Below are 24,427 nucleotides of genomic sequence, written 5' to 3'. Positions count from 1 at the left end.
CGTTAAATCACTACATTGAAATGTTAAATCAAAAAAGAATATAAGGTTTAAAATTTACTTATTGTCTCAAGTTCAGTGTTTTTCATTTTCTTTTTCTTTTTGGTAATGGCTCAGTGGAAATAGCATTGAACTTTGATGCAGCATGAGTAACATTACCTGCTATTGGTACAATGCTGAACTGACTCTTGATTATGTTGTCATTATAGCCAACACTCTGAAGATTGGGGTTATCTCTTCTTTGACCTATGGACCTTTGCCTCCCAAAGTAGTTTTCTAAATCATCTTGACAGAAGCGCTCTGTTAAAACATAATGAGCTCCCTTTGACAATAGAAATCTTGTTGCCTCGATCACTGAGTGTACAGATCTTTGAAGACCGTTGTATGTTTGTCGTGAAATAAACATTGCTTGCTTTTCAGACTTAGAATATTGCCCCTCTCTGTTTTCAATTGATTTCTTCCAGTCAGCAAAAAACTTTAAGAAAACATTTTCTAGCCATGAAAATCTTTCATCATCTTCAGATTCGAATGGTTTTAAAAACTTTTTCCCTTTCTGCAAATGCTCTTGCTTGTTGCGGACATTGAAACAGTCAAAAAAGTTATCCATCAGGGAACAAAACTCAGCTGTGCCTTTTGCATCACTAGAGCCATATTCACCAAGAACCTTGGCCACAGTTGAGCTCAGAATTTGTACAGCAAGCCTTACTCTCATAGCAGAGTAAGGTGTTAGGTTGATATGCTCATAGGTAAGACGAGGCAATAATTTCAACCCAAATTCAAGCTCTTCATAATATAGCTTACTTATGTGGCTCCAAAGAATGTGAATGCCACTGTTCCAAAGAAACCTTGATGATTTGTTTGAGCCTGAATTTGCTAGGTTGTTGCGAGCAGTCTTCATAAGATGGGGGGCATCATTGAAGAAAAAGACAAATTTGTCTGGTGCATAAATATTCTTGACACCATAAACAACACCATTCTGTGCTTTACCATCCATTTGTTTGTGCATGTGAAAAAATGAATGATTAGAAGATGCACCATCTCCAACTGCTCCTATTACACATAAATTACATGCGGCTTCAAGGATGCCAACTGCTCGCCAAAACAACAGAAAAAGCTGAGCTGAAGTGACACCTGTTGTTGCAAATGTTGCAAAACTATATGACAGTGGGTTTACAACGCTTTTCACAAGGAAAACTAGCACATGAGTTGCAACTTCATCAACTGTTTTTAGGGTTCCAAAGTTGACTTCAGGGTCACCCAAATCAACAAACCCTATCAATTCTCCTGAATTTTTGTCCCATACAAGATCTTCTTGTATCTTCATTTCATCAAAGCAAATTATGATGTATCTTTCAACATTTGTAAATTCTCTTGTTCCTTTCTCCAACTGACTGACGACAGCATCATTAAAACCTCTTTTTGGGTGAATGTAATGTCTATAGTCTCTGAGTGTACGGAGGCTTGGAAGAATTAGCACACCACTTCCATGTTTTTCATCAAACCTCATTTCCTTATAGGCAGATGTAGACTTTGCAGCAAGTGCCAAGCAATACTTAATAATCATTGGATGGTATCTAACTTGGCTTGGTCTTTGCTGCAAATATTTCTGTTGCTCTTCCCAGAAAAGTTTCATAAAGGGGGGTATATTTCTGTTATTGCAAGATCTGAATAATTCTTTCAAATCATCTCCAAGGTCATTGCTTACAGGCTTTGCCTTGGTGTCAATTTCTCTCTTCATCTCCTCAAGCCGCAATTCAAGTTGCTTGCATTTTATCCTGTTTTCCTGGAGAGCTAATTTGATGCGTACTGGATGAGTTGCTGATAAGGGTGCCTTGAGTTTTGCAGCAGAACATTTTGTGTCATCTTTTCTCTTTTTCTGTTTTGCTTCATACTGCTCTTTTGATTTGCATGGTAAGCATTGACCCTCATCTTGTAGCAAAACTTCACAAGATGTTGCACGCAGGTACTCCTGCTGCTTCAAAGGTGTCTCTACCATTGACGAAGACATACAGGAAACAACCATGGGAACAACATGATGGATCATACTTTTGTTTTGATACTCAAAGCCAATTCTTGTGTTAATTCCTGAGCAAAGTACTGCTGTTTGAAGATCTTTCATAAGAGTTGATAGAGTTAAATTTTTGAAAGTACATCCTGATTGTTTCAGAAAACTGCAACTTGGCTTTAACAACCACCCGAACACACGTACAGCAAAGCTTAGATTCTCCTCTACTACAATTTCAAATTTTGGAACGGTATACTGAATGTCCTTTTTTGCAATATAGCAGCTGTTGGTGCTAGCTTTAATCTCAATATCCAATTTCAAATCACCCACTCTTTTAATAAATTGTTTGAAATCTGTGTAACATGGAGCTGCTGTTGAATGAGATGAAAAACGCAAAATTTCACGCTTGGCAATCTGGCTTTCTGACCTACATCCTTGTGGCTGATTTGGCAGACTTTTTTCTGGTAAATTCACTGTCGGAATAGCACCTTCTTTAAGTGTTTTGCGATTATTATCTAAAAAGAGACGTACAATCAAAAAGCAAATAGATAATAAAAATTTATAAAATTTGTGAACTTCTATTGTGTTCTAATTTGTTCATATTTCCACGCTGCAATTTAAATCTAAATGAATTTATAAATGACATATGGAAATATCAATGATTGATATTCATTAAAACAACTACATTCACAGAGGCTGACTGTCTTGTCAAAAACGATTTTTGAGCAAGCATAATTTTAGTACCTTTACAAACATATAAATACATAGCACTTAGGAGGCTCGATCACCTCTTGTTATTGTCGAAAACGCGTTTCTACTATTTTCTTTTGCCTTCGTGAGAATTTTTTCCGAAAGCCCCCTTTTCTAGCACAACATTCCTGAACAGACAAAACTAGTTGCATAATTCTTTACCACATAATTCTGGTTATTATCATCTTTGACGCGTGTGCAATAACGAATATTCGTGCCTTTAATAGACATTCGAACTATACTCACAATAATAGAGTTGATCTGGTCTGAAGTGTTGTTCGCAGATGTAGACACGATCTTCTCTTATTTGTTCTCGTAGGCCAACATCAATAACTCGATCTCTTGTGATGACGTTCAAAATTTCATTTCTCCATCGCTTTGTTTCATCGTCCACAGCTTTAGGAAGCTTAAAGATCGATATTTCCTTGTATTTTTTCGTTCGACACGCTCCACAACCATAAATCGCGCAATTACTTCCAGGCATACTTTACAGTTTACAACATCATCGCGAAAAGCAAACAAAACCCGATTGCACTTACGGAGGTCTGGGACCTAGCGGAACGAAGGACAAAAACATATAACAAGAGCCTATTGTTCGTTTCCAGACTAGCTATTTCTTATGACTATGGTACGTCATACAGATTTACACGATGGCACGCGCATCTGTTTGCAACATTTTGTCGGTATTGATCGAGTTTAGTTAACAAATAAAACGTTTCCCAAGACCTTTAAAATTTCTAAGAAATTTTTATTTCTATGCATTATGGTGTTAAGATATCAGTTATGCCCAAATTATATAAAATAGCAAACAGAAGTAATAGCCATCAGAGCAGTTTAGCCACCATCCTCTTCAAAAGTGTTGGGGGGTGGGAGCATTCCCCGTACTCCCTAGAAGCGTCTGTCTTAGGCGTGCTTAACTTTTTATCTTTCGACTCAACCCGGGGCCCATAAGTCCTCTCCGCGGCCCTGGAACCAGTCGACAACTGCTTTACTTAGCCCAGATTTTGAGAGTTTAGTAAACAAATGTGAATGATCAAAGGCTTTGGAAAGATCTAAGAAAACAGCAGTTACTAGGCGATTGTACGGTGGCCCACAGGTGCCACGGCAAAACTTACTTTCTCACGGCAAAACTTTCTTTTTCACGGCAAAACTTTCTTTTTCACGGCAAAACTTTCTCTCTCACGGCAAAACTTTCTTTCTCACGGCAAAACTTTCTTTCTCACGGCAAAACTTTCTTTACGTGTTGTTGTGTACGTGATACTTAGATCTAATCAATGCTTTAGGCGTTTTAAACTTCGCAGAATTTGCGAATACCTACATCTTCTCTTGATAATTCTTGCAGAAAGATAGCCCAGAAATGTTCTAAAATTTATCTAGGCTAGGCCTATATGCCTATCTCAACGAAACAGTACCGCATGCAAGGTCTTTGATTCCTTTGTTTTGAAAGCAGTGAAAAAGATCAATTCGTTGAAAATTGGCGTGCACATAAAATTCGTGCAAAAAAATCACGTACGTGCACTTGGCACGCTCGATTGTGGCTTGTAAAAAACCTATAAATTGGGTATTGTGTTTAATATCATATCATATCGTATCACATAGTAATAACAATGAATAAAGAAATGAAATAATAAGCATGGGCATAATATAAGGGGAGAAAAGAATCGAAGTGGTTGCCCAACAAACAACATCCATTGTTTATGAAAATTTTGCCTGACTGAATCATGGTAGATTTCTGCCTGATTATCGCTTTTTAGGAAACTTTTCAGTGTTGAGAAACTACAGTTGCCGCTACAGCCCCCTTATCTCCCCAGACCCTTGTCTACTACGCCTATGTTAGAAAAGCAAAAGGAACAAAGCAATACGACGACGAGAATCCAATGTCACGAGATACAATTTTCAAAATAAATTTAATTTAAGTAATAAATTAAATTCAAAGAAAGTTTTGCCGTGGGAAGTAAAGTTTTGCCGTGAAAAAAGAAAGTTTTGCCGTGAGAAAGTAAGTTTTGCCGTAAGAAAGTAAGTTTTGCCGTTAGAAAGAAAGTTTTGCCGTGGCACCTGTGGGCCACCGTACGATTGACCATGTTTTTTAGTATTAGGTCCATAAAGTTTGTAAGTATTTTCTTTTCAGATAGGTAATTGTACATTTGAAAATGGACGACCTTTTCCAAAGTTTTGCTAACTGTGGAAAGTATAGATATCGGCCTGTAGTTGTTAGGGTTACTTCTTTCGCCAGACCTGAATCGGACAGAGACATTTCCACATTCCCAGATGAAGGGAAATAACGAAGAAGAAAATGGTACAGCTCACACACCTACACGAAGCACGAAATTGATAGTGTCCAAGCAGGAGCCTGTTTAAACTCATAAATCAGAGAACATGTTTGGTCAAACAAAACAGACCGACAACTAAATTGGAGTACCCTGGGTACCAGACTCACTATATATGAAATAAAATAGAGAGTCTGGTCTAGTGCGCCCCATTCTCGTTCTGGTGTGCTGATATTAACCAATCATGAGCGAGTGTACAGATTTCTGTACGTTCAAAGGTCACAGCGAAACAATAAACTTAGCTCTGGTATAAAACATTGAACAGAACAGAACATAAATAAATGCTAGCGACCGTAACGATTGAGTTTGAAGATGCTATTAAAACTGTACTCAAAGAATATTTTCCGCATGTTGTGGAACTGAACACAGAACAGCATTGAGAGCCTTGTTTGTAGAGAGAAGAGACACCTTCACCATATTGCCAACTGGCTTTGGAAAGTCTCTGATATTCCAGGCTGTGCCTCTCGTTGCAAAGAAATTAGGCCTTGAAGTGAAATGCAGTAGACAAGAAACACCGCAAGGTGCCGAGAACAAACAACAACAAAAACAGTAAATTCGCCCGGCATACGGGGCTTCGCTTGTCATATTGCCCATATTTACTGTGGTGACCTTCCAACGTGATGATTCTAACCGCCGCGGTGTCCAAGCGCGCTGCCTTCACAGTTAGGAAGTAGACGTTGAAAGTACACAAAATTTATGAGGAAAATTACAAAAGACTATGATTAACAATTTGATAATGATTAACATTTAATAATGGTTAACATTTAATAACTGCATTGTGCTAACTTTAATTTCATGCTTCGCACATGTTTTTTGCTGCCAAATGGCGTTTTAAACCTGATTTGATTGTTATCTTGAGGCAGAAAAGTCTATTACCACTGTATTAAAAATGTCGACTTTAAAGAACTTAATAAAACACATTTGCTTTAAGATTTCCCAAAACTCCTCTGACTACTGAGTTTCTTTATTATTTACCTGACAGTCTTGTTTCACAGGCCTAGTCTGTTAAATAGACTTCAGTTCTTTCAAGTAAGTTCACCAGAACGAGAATGGGGCGCACTAGACTAGACTCTCTATTATTTTATATAGTGAGTCTGGTACCCAGGGTAAAATTGGAGCTGCTGTGCAATCGCTATTTTTTTCTTATTTAAAACGTTTTAAACAGCTGCAAGCCAACGACTGTAAGAAACCTTCTGAAATGTATTTTAAGCAATTTATAAGGGCGTGCTCGCAACAATTTTCTGTTCGCTTCGCTCGCAGGGGACCCTCGTCTGTACTTCTACAGAATGGTTTACAATTGCCCCTCGTTTTAGGGTTTATACAGAAAAGTCGCTCACGTTCTTTTGGAATTGCCAATAAAATAGAAAATAGAATGCTAAAGCGCTTCAATCCTTAAAAATACTGGATTCTGAAATGTTTCTGGGGGAATTTGCAGAGTTTGCTCCAAGGATGCGGACTTTCTCCAAGGTAAACCCGCCGGGGATCGAGGGGCAATTCATACGTGTAAAAGTGTACGAGATTTCCACCAAAAGGGTGATTTGTCCCTCGTTGGGGATGAGGGTCCTACTTTTCGAGCACTAGCAAATTGAAATGCACATGTAGGTAAAGATTTTGTGTGGCAATGATGATTCTACTTCGCATGGATGTTTTCAAAAGATTGCATGCACTCATTAGTCTTCTAGCTTCACAAGAGTGTGGCTGTGCAGCCATATTTTTAGTCGATAAATCTAATACTTCCCCCCGGCAGAGAGGGCTTCACACATTGCTCATCCTTTCCAAGTCTCTTTGCCAAACGCACGAACTCAATCCCACAATTTTTTCCTTCTTTCCCAGATCGTGTAAACTTTATAATGCGCTACCTCCTTCCAGTTTTCTAGAATCTTACAAACTGTCTTTATTCAAAACAAAAATAAACAAGGTGATTTTTCTTCTCTCTTTCACCATTCTCTCCTCCCTCCTCCCTTATTAGAGCTTAGCAATAGTCACTTGAACCATTCCCTAATATCATCAAATGGGTATACTGTATATAGTCGAAGCTAGTCATTAATCAGTTATCACTTATTATTAATCACTAATCACAGCATAAATAGTGGTTTCAATGCGCATGCTCGTTGACCTCTTGGACGGGGGTTGTGCGTTCAAAAAGAACTCTCCTTTTTCTTTCAAACAACTTTCGAACGAGATCTTCTAAATGTCATGTAAAAATTACGTTAATCCCAGACTCTGTCTTCAAGTGTAATGCTTTTTAAGGTTTATCTTATTGAGTAGAATGGGAAACTAAGGGAAAGCCATCAGCTGTTGCAACTCAAAAATCTTCATTCTCAATTTGCCCCTACATGTAGGCTGAGAATAAAATTGCGAAAGGTATGTGAAAGCATGATACTTAAAACCCATTTCAACGTTTTACAAACATAAAATACGTTAAATATGCGGCTTATGGAAATTATGAGAAATCTTGGCCCTTTATTTAGGGAAACCCTACTGGGAACAGCTTGTTCGTTCAGGCCATATAGGGAACAACAGATTATGCAAAATCTAAAAAATGAAAACATGACTTTTGATCAAGATTGGCCATCAAAAATAAATTGAAACATTATAGCCAAAAACCTTTTGACTATAATTTGACGTTATATAATGGAAAGGATGTCACATTAGACCTAGAGATGAAAAAGAACGAAAGTTTATTAAATTAACGTGGAAATCTTGGCAAACCAAAGTTATTGAAACACTGTCAATAAACGTGGCTTGAAGGTAGAGATCAAGGTGGCTTTCTTTCTACTATCTTGCAATAATGACATAACAATAATGACAGAAGAAGTAAAAGAATATATATACGTGGGTCCACAAATATTATCTGAATATAGCACAAATAAAAAGAGCTGACAGAAGAACATCAGCAGAGATTGGGGCAATATGGTGATTACATGAAGAAAAATTAATAATCTAAAGTTTGAAAAAGTAATAATGGACGAGTCATTCTTTCAACAATGATATATGATGCTAGAACATGCACACTAGAATAAATTGACAGTGGCACAGAGAAGTATGGGAAAAGCATTGCTTAGCCTGGAAAATTTGACAAATGAAAGTTTATAATCACAAACGAATGTTGTCAATGTTGCAGAAAAATCAGCAAAACTAAAAGTGGCAATGGGCAAGCCAAGTCGCCCAATGAAAGGAATCAAGAGAATGAAGTGGAGAAAGAGATTCTGATCAGTATACAGAGTGGATATCCATTTCTATGAAACGAGGATGATCCGCAAAATATCCCATATATATATCACTAGGATAAGAGTATCACAAGAGAAAAAAAAAAGGGTTTGTGGGGGCTATCGGCCTCCAGTGGCCAGCACAGCGATGGTGGTTCCCTATGCACCTCAGATGTATGTAGATATAAACACAATATATGCATACATCGGACAAACTTAAAGACAGATTTAACGAACACCGACGAGACATTATCAACAAAAAGAAGACAAGTCTGGAGTTGCAGAACTTTTTTTGCAGCCCACACCATCACACCATCAACGACCTTGCTATCACACCACTACTTAGACTTAATGACAAACGAGAGAGTGTTCGTCGAGTTAAGGAGCAATATCTCATTGGCCTGGCGAGCACCCTCACCCCCAACGGCATGAACAGAACCATAGGCCGTTAACTTTACAAAACAACTTATCACCTATCACGCCGCCCTCATCATTTTTTCCCTACCATTATAATCATCATCACCACCATTACTGTCATCAACATTCCATTATTCTCAGTTCAATCACAATTATTATTATTATTTTTTTTGTTTTTTTATATTCATATTCATAGTCATCATTATCATCCCATTGCATCAATCTCCATAGCACCACCCACATCCCCTCACATCACCCACCACCCTTCCCTCCCCCACTTTCATCATCCCATTTTTTCTCCACTGCGCTGCATTCACACAATTCAAAATCCACCAATCCGGCATCACCATCTCACATTTCAAATTTATTTACTCTTTATTTACTAAATGTTTCACGTTTCATTTACTCTGATGAAGCCCTGTATGCCGGGGCGAAATATTAGTATATTTCTTAAATTTAATTCATTTTGAAAATTTTATCTCGTGACATTAGATTCTCGTCGGTCGTCGTATTGCTTTGCTCCTCTATATCTTTCATAACAACACTCATTGCAAGATTCACAGAATCCGGCGGACAGCCTATCCTGCGGTTCTTCCTACTTACACATTATGCATACATGTTTTGATAGCTAAATGTACAATGCAAAGATGAATCAAAAAGCAGAAAATAGTTTACATTTCTTAAGAAAAACTAATGAAATTCTGTTTCTGTCTTCAACTTTTGCGTAATACTTCTTTAAACTTTTCGACTACATAGCAGGAGATTTATTTTGCAGTGGTTTTCTTGTTTAACACTTGCTAAGATTTCTGTGCAAAAAGCGATTGATTATAGAGAAAGAGTGTGTTGGAGGAATTGGTTTTTGTCATATTAAACCTCTGCATATCTCTGTATACACTCTTTTTTTATAACAACAATTTTAATAAAATATGAGCCTCAAATTGGTCAAAAATTAAGAACAAATTAAGAACAAGCTGAGGCTAATCTACTGTAAATTGCAATTTTGAACAGGGTCTTATCTCAAAAACGAGGATTTTTAGCCACGTGTGGGTGCTTCTTCGGTGAATATTCAAACATGGCGAGAAAAAGGAAGGTTATCTTACGCACTATGTTGGCAAATGAGGTCTGAACACCTCTCTAGAGCGAAAAGCTAGCAAGCGCACTGCTTGCACCCACTGAGTGTAAGTTGCTATTTTATGTGTTTGCGAAGATTTTCTGTGCAAAAGGTGATTGGATGCCGAGACAACGTGTACATGAGTACCTAGGCCATTGGAGGATTATGGACCTTTAGCCAATTGTTTGAACACTTATCCAGAGTGCTTGGATGGTTTTGCCATAGGGGGCAGTGGGTGATTTTTCTCTTAATAAGGATTTGCATCATAGGGGGCAGTGGGTGGTCTTCTCTTAATAAGGACTTGCATAACGATATCTTCATGTCCACATGGTCAGTGGTTCTTCTCACACTGCTGGCGCTTGCAAAGGCTTAGAATGAAGAAGAAATGAAATGATCTCTGACTCTGGATTACACTGCTTGTTACCAGTTATCGAACTTTTAAGCGTCCCTTGATACAAACGATTCTATGTAATGCGTGGATGAAATCTAGTTATACTTGATTTGCAAAACGCCCAGTATCGTCCCTACGAAAAATTATGTTGAAATAAAGGTAAATATGCGAACACTATATTTAAAGCGGAATGCAAGAGAAGCCTAATTAGAAAGATTGAAAAGACATATTATAAACATCGATCACAAACTGTTAAACATGATGATAGCTTCACATTCTGATATCATTAACAATTTCTTTAACGTTGGCAAGAAAGAACAAAAATATACATATAGCGAATAAGCTAATTAACGCCAACAAAGTAATTTAAAACCTACTTTACAATGTCCATACGAAACCTATAAAAACCCTTTATCTTTAATGAAAATTTTGCACAATCTGCAGATGCAAGTATTTCCATGCCATAAATTTATTTTTCGTTTGAACTCAACTAGTGTTTTGGAATCTTTAATTTCCCTTGGTAATGAGGACCACAAATGGTGACCTCTGTACTGAATATTCTCTATCCCGTATGATGATGTCTTCACTTTTGGCAACGGCAAATGATTTTCACTTCTCAGATTGTATTGAATATCTCTCAGTGAAAATATTTTTCATAAATGTTAGATTCAGATTGTTTTTTGTTTTGAATATTTCAATCATTAGCAGTCGCAGATTGTGCTGATGAAGTCCTAGTTCCATATTTTTTCTTCAACTCGGCTAGTTCTGATTCACTATCTTTGCATACCAATCGCAGTGCTCTTTCATGAATGCGATTCAACTTTGAATTTGTTGCTCTATCATGAAACATCCATACAAATGGACAATAATTAAATTGTGACCTGATGAAAGATTTTATGAAAATTTCTGATTTGACAGGATCAATGTAATTAGACAAGCGAGCAAGCGTGTGAATTTTTTGGTTGGCCTTTTTACACAAAACCTCAATATGTTTTTGAAACTTAATTTCTTATCATAAGTCACACCTAGCAGTTTTTCGTAATCACTTTCATTAATTTTTAAATTTCCAATTGTGACTGTTGCTTCAGTACTTTTATCACCAAATATCATTAGGTGGCATTTGTCATCATTTAGTTTTAAAAAGTTGTCGCAGAGCTGTCTTCTTCTAATTTCTTGGTAATAGTATCAAGATCCGGATGGCATGCAAAGATTGTGGTATCATCAGCAAAGTTACAGATCTTTGGGCAATTTGCGAACCAGAACATGTCATTTATAAATAAATTAAACAGTAAAGGCGCTAGGACTGATCCTTGGGGTACTTCAATTTTAATTCCTTTCCAGTCACTAAAAGAGCTGTTGATCATTACTCTCTGTTGTCTATTCGATAGATAGCTTCTTTAGTGCTGAAAGGCATCCATATTAAGGCCATATATTCATCCATGAACACTGTTCCTGCATATCCCTTGTTATCAATACTGTTCTTACAGTATTCCAAACAGCTCAACAAGACATGCTGTTTGTCGTACCCTTGTCTAAACCCTCCTAATAGTGATGAAAAAAGGCGTGCAGCAAGTTCAGATAATTGGTTATGCATTAGTCGCTCAAAAATTTTCGCGATTGTAGGAAGAAGACTTATTGGTCTATAATTCTTTTTGCTCATATTATCATCCTTTTTGAAGAGTGAAGAAACATCAGCATTTTTCATATCATCTGGGAAGCTGCTTTCCTCGACAAGTTTATCAAAAAGCTCCGTGAGAGGAAAAGAAAATCCGATACGACAAAGAATTCAGTTGTTGGTAGCAAAATGTTTAGTTCAAAAGTGCATAAGGCTTGCACCAGGGTTGTCTTCTCTCTCCATTTCTATTTAAAAAATTTCAGTACCTAAATAATTTAACAATCTTTTGATGGTACAAAACTTGAAAATGGCTTTATAAGAAGCAAACATTTAGTAAACTAAAGCTTTTCGTCTGACACTCTTCAGAGTTTAAAACGCCAGAACATAGATCGAAAAATCTACGCTAGGAAACATATATACCCAGTTGTGGATCGAAATAGGCCAATCAGAAACACGAGCACATGACTGTTGAGAAGTTGCAATCAGTGCCGCTTGCCTATTGAGAAGGTTACCAGTGGAGTCCTAAAGTGAAAGCGAACTCCTTTTGTCGAAACAGTAGCTGTTTTTTCAAGCTTAAGTAGATAGATTCCAAAACTGCTAGGTGAAACGACGATCATGCTTTACCAATAATCCGAAACATGTCGCCATTATAGTTTTTTGCACAATCTGGGTTTTCCAGTAAATGCTGCTTGATAGCAGAATCGCAGGTAGTTTACTAAATGTTTGCTTTTTTCAAAGCAACCTAAATAATTGAGATAATGACGAAAACATTGAATAGCAATTTTACGATTTGATGACAAACCTGACCTGATAACAAAGTCCAAGGAAAGAGAAAATATCAAACCGTGTTCAAAATGTATTTCTTTTCCATTCGGAGGGTCCCTTTAGTACCTTTTCATAGCAAATTTTTGAGGAGAAATAGCATTAACATTTTTTAACAGAGTAAGTATAATCTACACAGCAATTATTAAACGTGATATCACCCAGACGCTCATTTACTGACCAATAATTAATTGCAAATGGCTTAAGCCACTTTTGTAACAACTTTAGTATCTGTCGATTCCCATAAGGCCAGATGAAGCGACAAAAATAGATGGATGTTCTTATCAAAGATGCCACAGAAGAGATCTATTAAAAGTCAATAAAGCCTTGTGTTGCATATGCTATGTCTGTTTTGGGAAATATGTTAAAAAACAAGTACGAAACTCGTTTAAGGATCTAAAACCTTTACTTCATTAAACATTTTTTCAAATATGCACAGTTACCAAGCTTCTTTGCATATTTATTTATGTTATTTCAGTTTACAGTAGCTCAGGTTCACATCAGCATTCTTACCTTATTTGCAAATATGTGCATGTATGTGTGTACGTATGCATATAAGTTTGAAATGACAGCGTTCATGTTTCAGCAATACGTAGACGACAACGTTGTGGTTTAAAGAGAGTCATACTTCAATAGCAGGCCACTGTAACGACATCTAGTTGTGTGAAGAAGCAATTATATTCCAAATTTTAACTCGTATTTTGGCGGATATAAAAATACCGAAGAAACGGCAACGGATTATTTATTCTCCAATCCATTTAGACGTTATTTATGTGTAAGAGTCACGAAGGAGGTGTCTAATGACTCTCCACATAATTGTTTTCTCTAAAAGCGAATGTGTCATCAACCAAATTGTGAAGGAAGTTTCAATATCATTACTTCCTGCATTTTTGTCAATCATGGTCGCTGATAACCACGTTTTTGCATGCAGAAGACAATAGATTTAGTTAAAAACTGTATCCGAGATGCTGTATGTCGTCTTTGTCCCACATTCGCAAATCGAAACCTTAATGTCCTACAATTCAAATCAATAGCAAAAACTACGGCTCAGGTGGAGAGTCTTGTCATATTCTTTAATAAAAAGATGAATAAGCCACAGCTACATCACCTGATCGGTACAGTTTCCAGCATCAGTACAGTCGAACCCTTTCATTACAACGAAAAGTTTCCAGTTACATTTCCAGTTAAAGGATGGGACCCAAATCCAGCTTTGGTTTTGGCTTCATAAATTTCAGAACACGGCCAAATTATTAAAATCTTAAATGGAAGAGGCGTGTGCTCATAAAAAATTCACAAAATAGATATACCGTAATGCCTCGAACAAGCGCCCCCCCCCCCTCAAGTAAGAGCCCCCTCGAATAAACGCCCACCCTAGAGCCTCAAAAATTCAATAAGCGCTTATTCGAGGCATCACGGTATCCGACGTCAGAAGATAGACTAACAATAAGGAGCTGTCTAGTTTTCATACTGCTCGACCTGATGACGTAATAAGTTTACCCTAAACCTAACCCTAACCTTTTTCTTGAAATAATTAATCATGCTAATTTATGACTATTTAATCATGCTTATTTATGACTATCAGGTCGAACAGCACAGCTCCTACAACTACAACCTCATAGCTTTTAGCCTCGAGATAGATTCTAAGTGAGATGACGTAAGGGCGAGGAAGAAAAAAGGGAGGTAAACATTCTATGGTGGTCACAAATGGCTCCAGTTGATTTGAGGTTGGATGGGTTTGGCCTTCTTTCAACAATCTTTGTTATTATTGTTACGGTGATATGCAAGTTCATCCTGAAATTGGGAGAAAAATGCGAAAAGCCGCAGATTTATGTTAGTGAAGCTGGAAAGACAAGCAAGTTGGCTTTAGAGAGATGCAGGAAGCTGAAGGAACCGTAAGTTGTATCCCGCATATTAGTCGTAAACCTGAAATAGAAGGCCGTATGGGAAAAGAAACGACGAATTTCAAGAATTCATCCTGCATTGTTTTCTTTATATTAATGTACAAGCCTGCAATCTATAATTAATGATGTTTTTACCGGGTTGAATCTATAATTAATAAGCTAGCTAAAAGAACAATTAGATTCAGTAGAGACCTGATAGAAACAAGCAGACCCTCGTCAAACGTTAGATTTTAACGAAAAGGAATTTCGAAATGAATTGCATTCCCTAAATTTAAACTTTAAAAGCATATATTCCTTACTCACAAATATTCCAACCTTTTTCATAAAGGGTTTAATTACAAGTAATTGGTTTGGATGCTTGAATATGCATTAAAATATTTTATAGCTGCCTAGGTGATTATGCTGTAATGTCATTAAGTTTCACCTATGATAGCCAGTAATAACAATGTTAAAAGATATACTTTAAAACTGCAGAAAAACACTAATCAACTCAACGACCTGATTGGCTGATTATCAACCCAAGATTTGCTTGTGATTGCCAGTGTGTAAATACATTTTCAACCATTTTAAAACAAGGTCCAAAGTAACGGTTGGGGGTGGGGCCTAGGGGGCTTACAAGCAGCAACTTAAGTATGGCAGAATGGATGATTCAAAACAAAATATTTTGCAGTCATGTGTCACAGTCTATGACAATAGGGCAAGATGGGTTAGAAAGTTTGTTTCTAGTTAAGAAGCTGGGGTGGTTGTGTCTGGATGGTCTTGTTATGCAGTCAATAATTAGAATCAATCATTGAAGTTACTTGCCAAATTCCTGGTACAAATTGATTTAAATCAATACTTGCCACAAAGTAATCTAATTAATTGATCTAATTGATCTGCCACATAATTGATCTCACAAAATTGCTTACAATCCAAAAGAGTGACTACAAACTTTGGCTTGAGCTCACACCAATATAGAAGAAAACAATTTGATGTTGATTGGTGATCAAGCCATTTGCAAATGAAATTAGTTAAAACCTCTGTAAATGGACATAATTTAAAATGTAATTGGAATGAATTTTCTTTTTAACATCATTGTAATCAACTGAAATTGCTTGGTCAGGAGGGAACAAAATATTGGTCATCTTTATCAGATTTGTCTTAAATTATCAGATAAAATGCTGGGTCACAGCTTTTGGTAAGACTGTATAGTAAGAGATTCAACAGTGAACACAGTGGCAGAAACCTGGGGGGAGAGGGGGATGGGTTGCCTGGAAGGCGGAAGAGGGGGTGGGTTGCCTGGGAGAGGGAAGAGGGGGTAGGTTGCCTGGGAGGGGAACAGGGGGGTCGGTTGCCTAGGAGGGGGAAGCGGGGGTGGTTTGCCTGGGAGGGGAAGAGGGGGGTGGGTTGCCTAGGAGGGGGAAGTGGGGTTGGGCTGCCTGGGAAGGGAAGAGGGGTTGGGCTGCCTGGGAAGGGAAGAGGGGGTTGGTTGCCTGGGAGGGGAAGAGGGGGTTGGTTGCCTGGGAGGGGGAAGAGGGGGTTGGTTGCCTGGGAAGGGGAAAAGGGGATGAGTGTTAAAATGTGATGTCAACTTGACGAAACAATAAGCTTCCTCCCCCAATATTTGACCAATTGTCCACCACTGAGTGAAAATATTCAGTATAAGTCTTCTGATAAGTGTGAATCCTATTTACCCAAACATACAATGTAATATTTTTATAGGTTCATTATCAGTATATCAGCAAATGGGTCTTAGTTCATCAAACACAATGGTGATTTTTTAGGGTATGTCATGCTGTGGTTTGAAATGAAATGTACAAATAGGGGAGGATAGGTCATTTTGTAGGATATGTCATTCTGTGGTAGAATGTTCTCTAAATGCCTTTTTTCCTAAGTTATACCCCTTTTGTCAACAACTCACAAAGAAATTCCGATTTTTAATCATGGAAGGACAGCAAGGTTTAAGCATAATATTTAGACCATGTTTTCCAATGACACAATCTTTAAAGTGTCTCTGATGTATGTTTTGTCTTTCAAGGCTTGGTATCTGGCATTGCAAGGTTTCTGAAATATGTAAATGTGAAACTCTGGGTGTTTGTCACAATTTGACTGCCATGCCTTCTTGACCATCTTTTCCTCTGGCAACTATGTAGTATCAGAGAGATTGCCACTTTGTTCCAAAATTGTTAGATGTTAACATCAAGCAAATCAAGTACCAATAATGGCTTAGTTTAACATCAACGTTGGCTGTGTTACTATACTTGGGTGTTGAATTGACTCGCTCGTAGTGCCACATGCACAGAGAAATTTAATATTTTTTGGGACTTTCCCCGAGATTGGTTTGTGCAGGTCTAACAGTCTTCAAGCTGAGATGTATTTTGATACAAACGCAGCCATATGCAAGCTGCATTACAGAATGATACATAACTTGTTATCATAAAACATAAGCAAAAAATACCAGACATTGCTAGGAGGACATTCCTTTAATCTGGCTTTCTCCAGCTTTAATCATTGAAAGGATTTTCTCTTATAGATACAAGCCAACCTCCCTTTGGGGCAAAAATGGACACATTCAGACAATCATCCATGCTGCAATTGGAAGAGCTGGCAAGCCAGGACTACTGAAAAGCCGACTGCACACACTCTATGCATCTGATGGTGCCACGGTTACTTACAACTACTACAGCAAAAATCAATGTGCTGCAACCAGCAATGTAAGTGTGATTTGCTGCCTAATATCCAACCAACCAATAGCAAATAAGGATTCCAAAAGCATGTTGCTGATAAGCCCTAGTAGGCATCTGGAATTTCGGCATTCTTTCAAAGCCAGTAAACCTGTGTATAATAAACAGTGATATTTATGTAACAACATCTGAAGTTTCTTCTTGTACATTTAATGCTTCACCTACCTATAGCATAGTAAATGCCTGTAGTCTAATCTAATTCTAATCCAATCTAATCTAATCTAATCTAATCTTATGTTATAGTACAGTCCCCATAATGGGTATTGCCTACTAGCCGGTAGCAACTACACACTTGATGTCAGTAGCATAATGTCTAGGGCATTTTTTCAAAATGTTGTCTCTAAAAGACTGACTATTGCCACTGTTTATACTGTAATACCCCTATCAGAAAAAATTAATACCTCATATCCCCATTTCTGAAGACTGCTTTTGAGATCAGTGGAACCTTGCTTGGAATATTTGTTAACATCATTTTTTGTGGCATGCACCTGGTGTTTCGACAACATACCCTGCTTGAAACTGTCTAGGTTTTCCTTTTTTGGACGTAATCTTTTTCTAAAAATTTGGATTTTCAATAGATAAGAAATCATGGATTTTAAGACATTACCATACTTAGAAAGAAAGAAGGAAATTATGCAGAAAGAATTAAAAGGCTTGCATTTAAAACATTTGCTGAGGGTTATGCCTGTTGAAGCCCCCAGTCCAAATGCCCGATACTCTTTCCCACCTCCACTCAGCAGTGCCTGGCATCAACTTTTCTTCTCCTACAGCTGTAATTTGAGCTGCTTTTGAATTTGTCTTCTGTTGCTGCAGATCATTTGTCTTTAAATGTCTCATTATTGACTATGGCCTAGTTGTTTTATTGAAGAGATTTTTTGAACATTGAAGAGATTTTGTCAAGAAAAACTTCACTTGAACTGCCAATTCAGGCCTAGTTAATCTGTTACTCTACACTAGATGACTTGCTTTACTGCCAATTTTTTTCTGCAACATTTAGTGTAATCTTCTTCATTGCAACAAACTTTTCCTTTTTTTCAAAATCTAGTCAGACAAAGAAAACATCGTGCTTATTGTGCCTGGAATTGCAAATTCTTCCAAGACCGTATACATCCAAGCGTTCACGGAAATTTTGCTTGATAATGGCTTTGACATCGCTGTTTTCAATCATCTTGGTGCACACCCAATTGTAAAGTTGACATCGCCAAGGATTTTTACTTATGGTATGTCTTTATATCTTTTACAAAATGGCAAATTCCTGCGTCACAGAAGTTTTTGCAGTTTGAAATTTATTGTATTTTATTATCATTCAATTTGGCTAGCATCTGGCTATAAATGACAGACAAAGCGAGTTACACAACATTGGTCAGATTCTTGATGTAGGCCCTTTTTAGAGCCATTGTGGGCCGCTGAGTATCTCAGGTATGACGGGCGCATTTCTACTTTGTTCTTTTAATACCACGGCATATCCTCAAAATCTGTTTTAAACCGAGGGACAGCAAGCGCGAACCGACTTTCTATAGGCAGCCTAGACTAAGACAAAAAGCAGAAAAGGCGTTGAAGAGATAAAACAAATTTCGCTTTTAAACATTTCCAAATAGTTTCAAAACATCTTTTATTGATTACTGCATAGTTATTTAGATTCTAAACATACAGCAAGCAGTTGCTTTGTAAGCAGATGAAAATATGGAGGAGTCAATGAAATTATTCAGAGAGAATATAAAATTCGTCAGAGATAACTGGGAGGCGATCTTTACTGATGCAAATAAGTTGCCAACCATTCGGGGGTACTTCCATCCTTGAAACCAAAACAATTAAAATGGACCTGTCCTTCTTCGTTTAGGTGGCTCAAAAGTAAAATCAAAGTTAGCCTGAGTACCGTACAAATAAAGAATTATTTAAAGAAATGTTTCTTAATTTGGTATAAATTTTTTTCCTCTACTGGAAATTTCAAGACTACTTGTTGAAGCTTATTGGATTGCATCAAATTATATTTTTCTATGGCTGTAACGGAGAAAGTAAGAAACTCTCTCAAGGCCTGAATCTCTGACAATTTCATTTTTTTTGGAAATGTATATATTGCAGGGCATTTCAAATTTGGAGCCCTTCTATATTAGGAGACTCTTTAATGCAGTTGTGCTGACATTGTTGATCCATTTGCTGCCAAAAGGCCCTTAACATAATTCTTGTTGTAAGAAAATATGATCTGAACTGCCTTTTGTTCGTGTTGTTTGGCTATATTCACAGGGTATAAAAACACACCAAACCCATACGGACACTTTGTGCCCTCAGAGCAAATGACCTTCTCCCAACCCCCTCTCAGTGTAAATTTGATGTAAACTTGGTAAATTTTATTTATGAAATTCATAAGGTATTTCTCGATTTATCTGTGTCAAAACTGAGAAGTCCTATCCATTTTGTAAATAAATCCCTTTCTTGCTCAGGACCTTTTTTCTTGTACTGTTTAACAATGGCATTGTCTATCATATTTTTCAAGGATGCACAGCAGATTTGCATTTAGTGGTTAAGGACCTGAACGAGAGATTTCCAAGAAGAAAGTTAATTGGCATTGGTTTTTCAATGGGAGGAAATGTGCTGCTGAAGTATCTCGGAGAACAACCAGTTCGTCAGAAGTTCTTTTCATTTGCTTTGTCAATTTGTCAAGGATATGACGTGGTAAAGTAAGTGAAGCATTTCAAAATTTTATTATGGTAGTAAATATTCACTCTTAAGAAATGACAAAAACATTTGACTTTTGGTTTAGCTCTTGGCTCGGCAAAGTTGAATCAGGGGGCGAGAAATCTTTGTTTGTCAATGACCAGGTTTTGCTGGATAATGATCTTTCCTGCTTACATCAATAGGTTTGTCTTGATATGTCCTGAAGTTTCTAACAAATAACCCCTTCTAATCCCTTCTTATCCCTTCTAATCCCAAAGCAATTCAAGCCACGGCCTATCAATAAAAGCCATGCTTTAGCCTTGCAACCCGCGGTAATCATTAAAAATAGCACTTTCCTATCCATTTTTTGTTTAAAAAGCTTAAAAATTTTGTGGTACGAGGTCATATTTGAATGTAGTTGAAGTGTACCACCTTTTATTTATAGAAACTGTTTTCAGAAAATGTGCTCTGCCAACTTGTTTTCAAGTCGGTGTCAGCTTTGTTGCATTTGCATGCATTTAATTCATGAAGAGGTTTCAAATTTCACCTCAAACATCCCTCTTTGACGAGAAAAGATAGAGCTGGACTAGTATGTTTAGCGAGTATTCACATGTTTTCTCTGGGTTTCAATGTTTAAGCACACAGGAGATTATCTTTCTTTAAAAATTAACTTTTATTTATTTTCTCATATGATTTGCAAGACTCGAATTTCTGCCATGATCAATATTTTGACTTCAAGTGTTCATGAAATTAAGAAACTTTTGTTGTTTACAGAGCGTCTCCGCTGATGATGGAATGGAAAGGCCTTCGTCGTTTTTATAACTGGCTGATAACGAGAAATTACAAAAAATTAATCACACAAAGGCACCGAAAAAGCTTTTTAGAATTCGAAAGAAAGGGATCGTTTGAAAGGTTGGATTGGAGAAAAATATCGTCATCATCTAGTTTACAGGAATTGGATAGCACTGTAATTAGGTAAATCTTTGTCAGTTTTCTCTTTGAGTTCCCTTATTAATTTTCTAAGATATGGCCAAACCGAATCTGAACTTGAATTCGTTGAATCCAGCACAAAGCATCACTTTAGCGGTGTTTTGCAAATGCTACAGATCTTATACAAGTTACGATAATAAAGCAACCAATCATATCAAAGCTAGGCTGCCTAATATTTGCTATTTGAATTGTTGTAATAGGCGTTGCGACAAAACGTAGCCTACGCCATTGGCGTACCTTTTGGCGTAGGGTTGGCCTACCTTGTGGCGTAGCAACGGTGTACATTAAACGTAGCAATGGCTAACTACAGATCACTTTGGCGTAGCAATGGCATAGGCTTGGTGTACATTAAACGTAGCAATGGCTAACTACAGATCACTTTGGTGTGCAATGGCATAGGCTTGGTGTACATCTGCACCACAACAAAAAACGTATAGAAAGAACAATTGCGTTAGCTTTGCGCTCAAAACAAACTCATCATGATTTTTTTGCAACTATTTTTTTAAGGTTACTTTCAAGATAATTTGGGTCAGATAAAAATATTTCTATTTACTTCATCCCCTTGTCATATTTAATATACTATACAAAATACCTACATCATTATCATCCATAAATATGGTAGACTTTGCCAGCATTGATAGTTCTTGTAGGCAAAACAAAATTTCTTTAGCAGTTCCAGGACCATCGCTAGTGCGCTCAAATCCCATTTGTTGACAAAGTGGCTGAGTCATCGTTTATTTGCCGACAAATCTGAAAATTTGCGAACGGAGGACCCTTACATTTACCCTACAAATAGTTGCAAGAATAATTGTGGAAGTAATCTTGATGCAATTGTTTTGGACGCAAAGCTAGTGCAATTTTTCTTTCTTTAAGTTTTTTGTTGTGGTGCAGAAGTACACCAAGACTACGCCATTGCTACGCCAAATTGTTCTGTGCTAGGCCATTGCTGCACCAGATTAACAACATTGGCTCGCCAACAGGTACACCACCCTTCGCCAAAAGGCACCGTACGCCACCCTACGCCATAGGCACGCCAACAGGCACCCTACGCCAAAAAGTACGCCAATGGCATAGGTCACAACACGAGCAATAATATTTCAATGAAAAGCCTTCTTAAACAGGCTTCGTCAATATGCGCGAGCGGCGATTGTAGACGTCATTTCTTAAAGACAGAACACTCCAAAAACAGGCTGAACACCCCAGAAACACCCTAAGAGCAAGCCATAAAATCCCCATTAAGCCGCTGAACACCGCTCAAAACCTATCAAAATCGGCATATCGTTCGAAAACTAATTTTGTCAATCAATCAAAATTCAAGTCTTACTGTCGTTATAAATTACCTGATAGCCTCGTTTTGATCATTTGTTGCAAGAAGCCTTCCTGGGCGGTCTCACACTAGACGCGCTTATCTGTTTGATACGAATTACCGACACAGTAAATAAACCCATTCAAGAAGAAAATTATATTATTATTATTAAATATATTATAAAATGAAAAAATGCAGCTGATTGATTTGACATATTAACAAGTAGTATACCCGAACATATGTTCAGGCACAACAAGTATGTCAATTAAACTGTCTTTTGGAGAACAGACGTTACTTCGCTGCTGATTTTGTGAATAACATGAACATATTCTAAACCTTGCATTCTGTCTGTTTCTGGCATTCCTTCGACAGACGTGCTTTCAACATTCGCTTAATCTTCGGGCGGTCTATCATGATCATTGGCTTGTTGGGTAGCTTTGTCAGAAATGTTTTCGAAAATATCAAGCAAACGTTGTAAAAAGTCTCCATTTCTGCTTTGATGGCATCGCGCTCGACAATTAAAATATCGCTCTTTCGTTTCCTTTGAACAAGCAGCGTGAATCTTGCTGACTTCGACTCCTCTTTTTTAGGCCGACCAGCCATTATAGTAGAATCGAACTGTTCAGATATCAGTGAATTATTGGTAGCCGATGATTCAGTGTGTGCGTCATATAGCTACAGTAAGACTTTAAATTTGGGGTGGGAAAGGGCCTAATAAGTCTAATGCTGTTGGTGATGTTACAACCAATTGATGTTTTGCGCGCCAAAAGTGTGAACTCCAAAATAAATTTTGATTGATTAATCAAATTATTTTTCGAACGATATGCTGATTTTGATATGCTTTAAAGGGTGTTCAGCCATTTAATGGCTTGCTCTTAGGGTGTTCTTGGGGTATTCAGCGTGTTCTTGGAGTGTTTAGACTTTTAGAAACGACGGGCAAACCATAAAGATCAGATTTCATTTGCAGGCGCATCTGAAAAAATGAGCTTTTTCAATTTATTCCAATTTTTTGACCATTTTGAGAAACAATTGAGGTACAAGTTTCACCATGTCGATGTAATTTAATGTTGTCTTCATTGGAATTAATCTATTACGATACTTGTAACGATAGATGAAGAGGGGTTTCCCAACAGGGCCATGTGATCTAGAAATACATACCATGGCATTCCAATAGCGCAGTCAAATCTTGAGGATAATACAAGGTGACAAGATAATGAGAATGATGAAATGAATCCTACGTATGAAAATATAGATAGGATGATTTCGAAAGCAATGCAGTCTTTGACAAAATTTGTGAAAAGGCTTTGATTTATCAAACAATGTATGAGTGAGGACGAAGAGAAAACTTAGAAGATTGTAAGAGAATTGACCGAGGCGAGATCTCTTGCACTCAACAGAACTGAGAGCTGTGCTGCCCATGTTGAACTGAAGCACATTGTACAATATCCCGAATAATGGACATTGGCCAGTCTTTGAGAAGCGGACAGAGATGGTCAAAATATTGAAAAAAGATGAAAGAATCATTAGGATAGTATCAAACAATATTTGAAGAAATCTGGGAAATTTCGTTTGTCACTTGAATAAAGAAATCGGAGCCAGATTTTCCTTATGTCAAAGTGTATTCAAACTGTATAGTGCTATATCTATTGATAAAACTATCATTTTTAAATAGTTAGTTTAATTTAAAATAGATCAGCCAAATTTTGCTAGTCTCTGAACAATAAAAATGACTCATGAAAAAGAAATGAAACTGAATTCCGTACTGTTCTGAAGCCAAAATACTCTTTCAAATAGATTTGCCAAAAGTATTCTAAACAGATATAAAAAAAGTTCTAGTCCACAAAAGCCAAACTCTATTTTCTTTATCCATGTACGAGGCGTCATCTAGCCCCACTTTATGTCCCTCACTTTAATTGGTTTCAATTTCCACATTTTAACAAGATCTTGCAGGCACATTTTGCAGAACATTTTGTTTGCACAAAACATTTTTAGGAAAGACTGTTCTTAAAACGTTTGGCATGATGAGAAAACAGCAAGAAAATATACGTGGGAGTCCTCCTTAGACGGCATATAGCAGGTTTTCTTTTTAACCCCGACTCAGAGTTGTCCAAGTAAGAACCGTCAAACCAACGAGGGTTTTGGAACCTTATTCTTAGCCTAAGCTTCTATTGAAGATTTCCTCTCACCAGACCTTTGATAAATACATAG

General features: G+C 37.3%; 2 protein-coding genes across 2 annotated transcripts in view; one reads left to right on the top strand and one right to left on the bottom strand.

Moving 5' to 3' along the window:
* Positions 1-82: 82 nt before the first annotated feature.
* Positions 83-3,236, bottom strand: LOC135688649 (uncharacterized). The gene is made up of 2 exons (XM_065205579.2): positions 2,999-3,236; positions 83-2,517 (listed from the first exon to the last, which is right to left on the bottom strand). Exons 1-2 carry the CDS (start codon positions 3,234-3,236, stop codon positions 83-85), a joined length of 2,673 nt encoding a protein of 890 aa, XP_065061651.2.
* An 11,031-nt stretch (positions 3,237-14,267) lies between these two features.
* The window catches only part of LOC135683112 (abhydrolase domain-containing protein 2), an 18,410-nt gene continuing 8,250 nt past the window's right edge, over positions 14,268-24,427 (top strand). The window contains exons 1-5 of the mRNA XM_065198275.2: positions 14,268-14,536; positions 17,058-17,238; positions 18,314-18,488; positions 19,763-19,946; positions 20,698-20,898. Of these exons, the coding sequence (XP_065054347.2) occupies positions 14,349-14,536; positions 17,058-17,238; positions 18,314-18,488; positions 19,763-19,946; positions 20,698-20,898 (929 nt within the window). The 5' untranslated portion in view covers positions 14,268-14,348. The remainder of the gene's footprint in view (positions 14,537-17,057; positions 17,239-18,313; positions 18,489-19,762; positions 19,947-20,697; positions 20,899-24,427) is intronic.

The sequence above is a fragment of the Rhopilema esculentum genome, chromosome 7, assembly GCF_057945365.1.
Source record: "Rhopilema esculentum isolate cy_ngs chromosome 7, ASM5794536v1, whole genome shotgun sequence".
NCBI classification, from domain to species: domain Eukaryota; kingdom Metazoa; phylum Cnidaria; class Scyphozoa; order Rhizostomeae; family Rhizostomatidae; genus Rhopilema; species Rhopilema esculentum.
The sequence above is the reverse complement of the archived record's forward strand: the minus strand, read 5'-3'. Positions and strand labels throughout refer to the sequence as shown.

Excerpts from the sequence above, each read along its gene's own strand:
- LOC135688649 (XM_065205579.2), bottom strand. The coding sequence starts at position 3,236 with ATGCCTGGAAGTAATTGCGCGATTTATGGTTGTGGAGCGTGTCGAACG. Across the intron at positions 2,518-2,998 it reads ACCAGATCAACTCTATTATT|ATAATAATCGCAAAACACTT; the intron begins GTGAGTATAGTT and ends GTCTCTTTTTAG.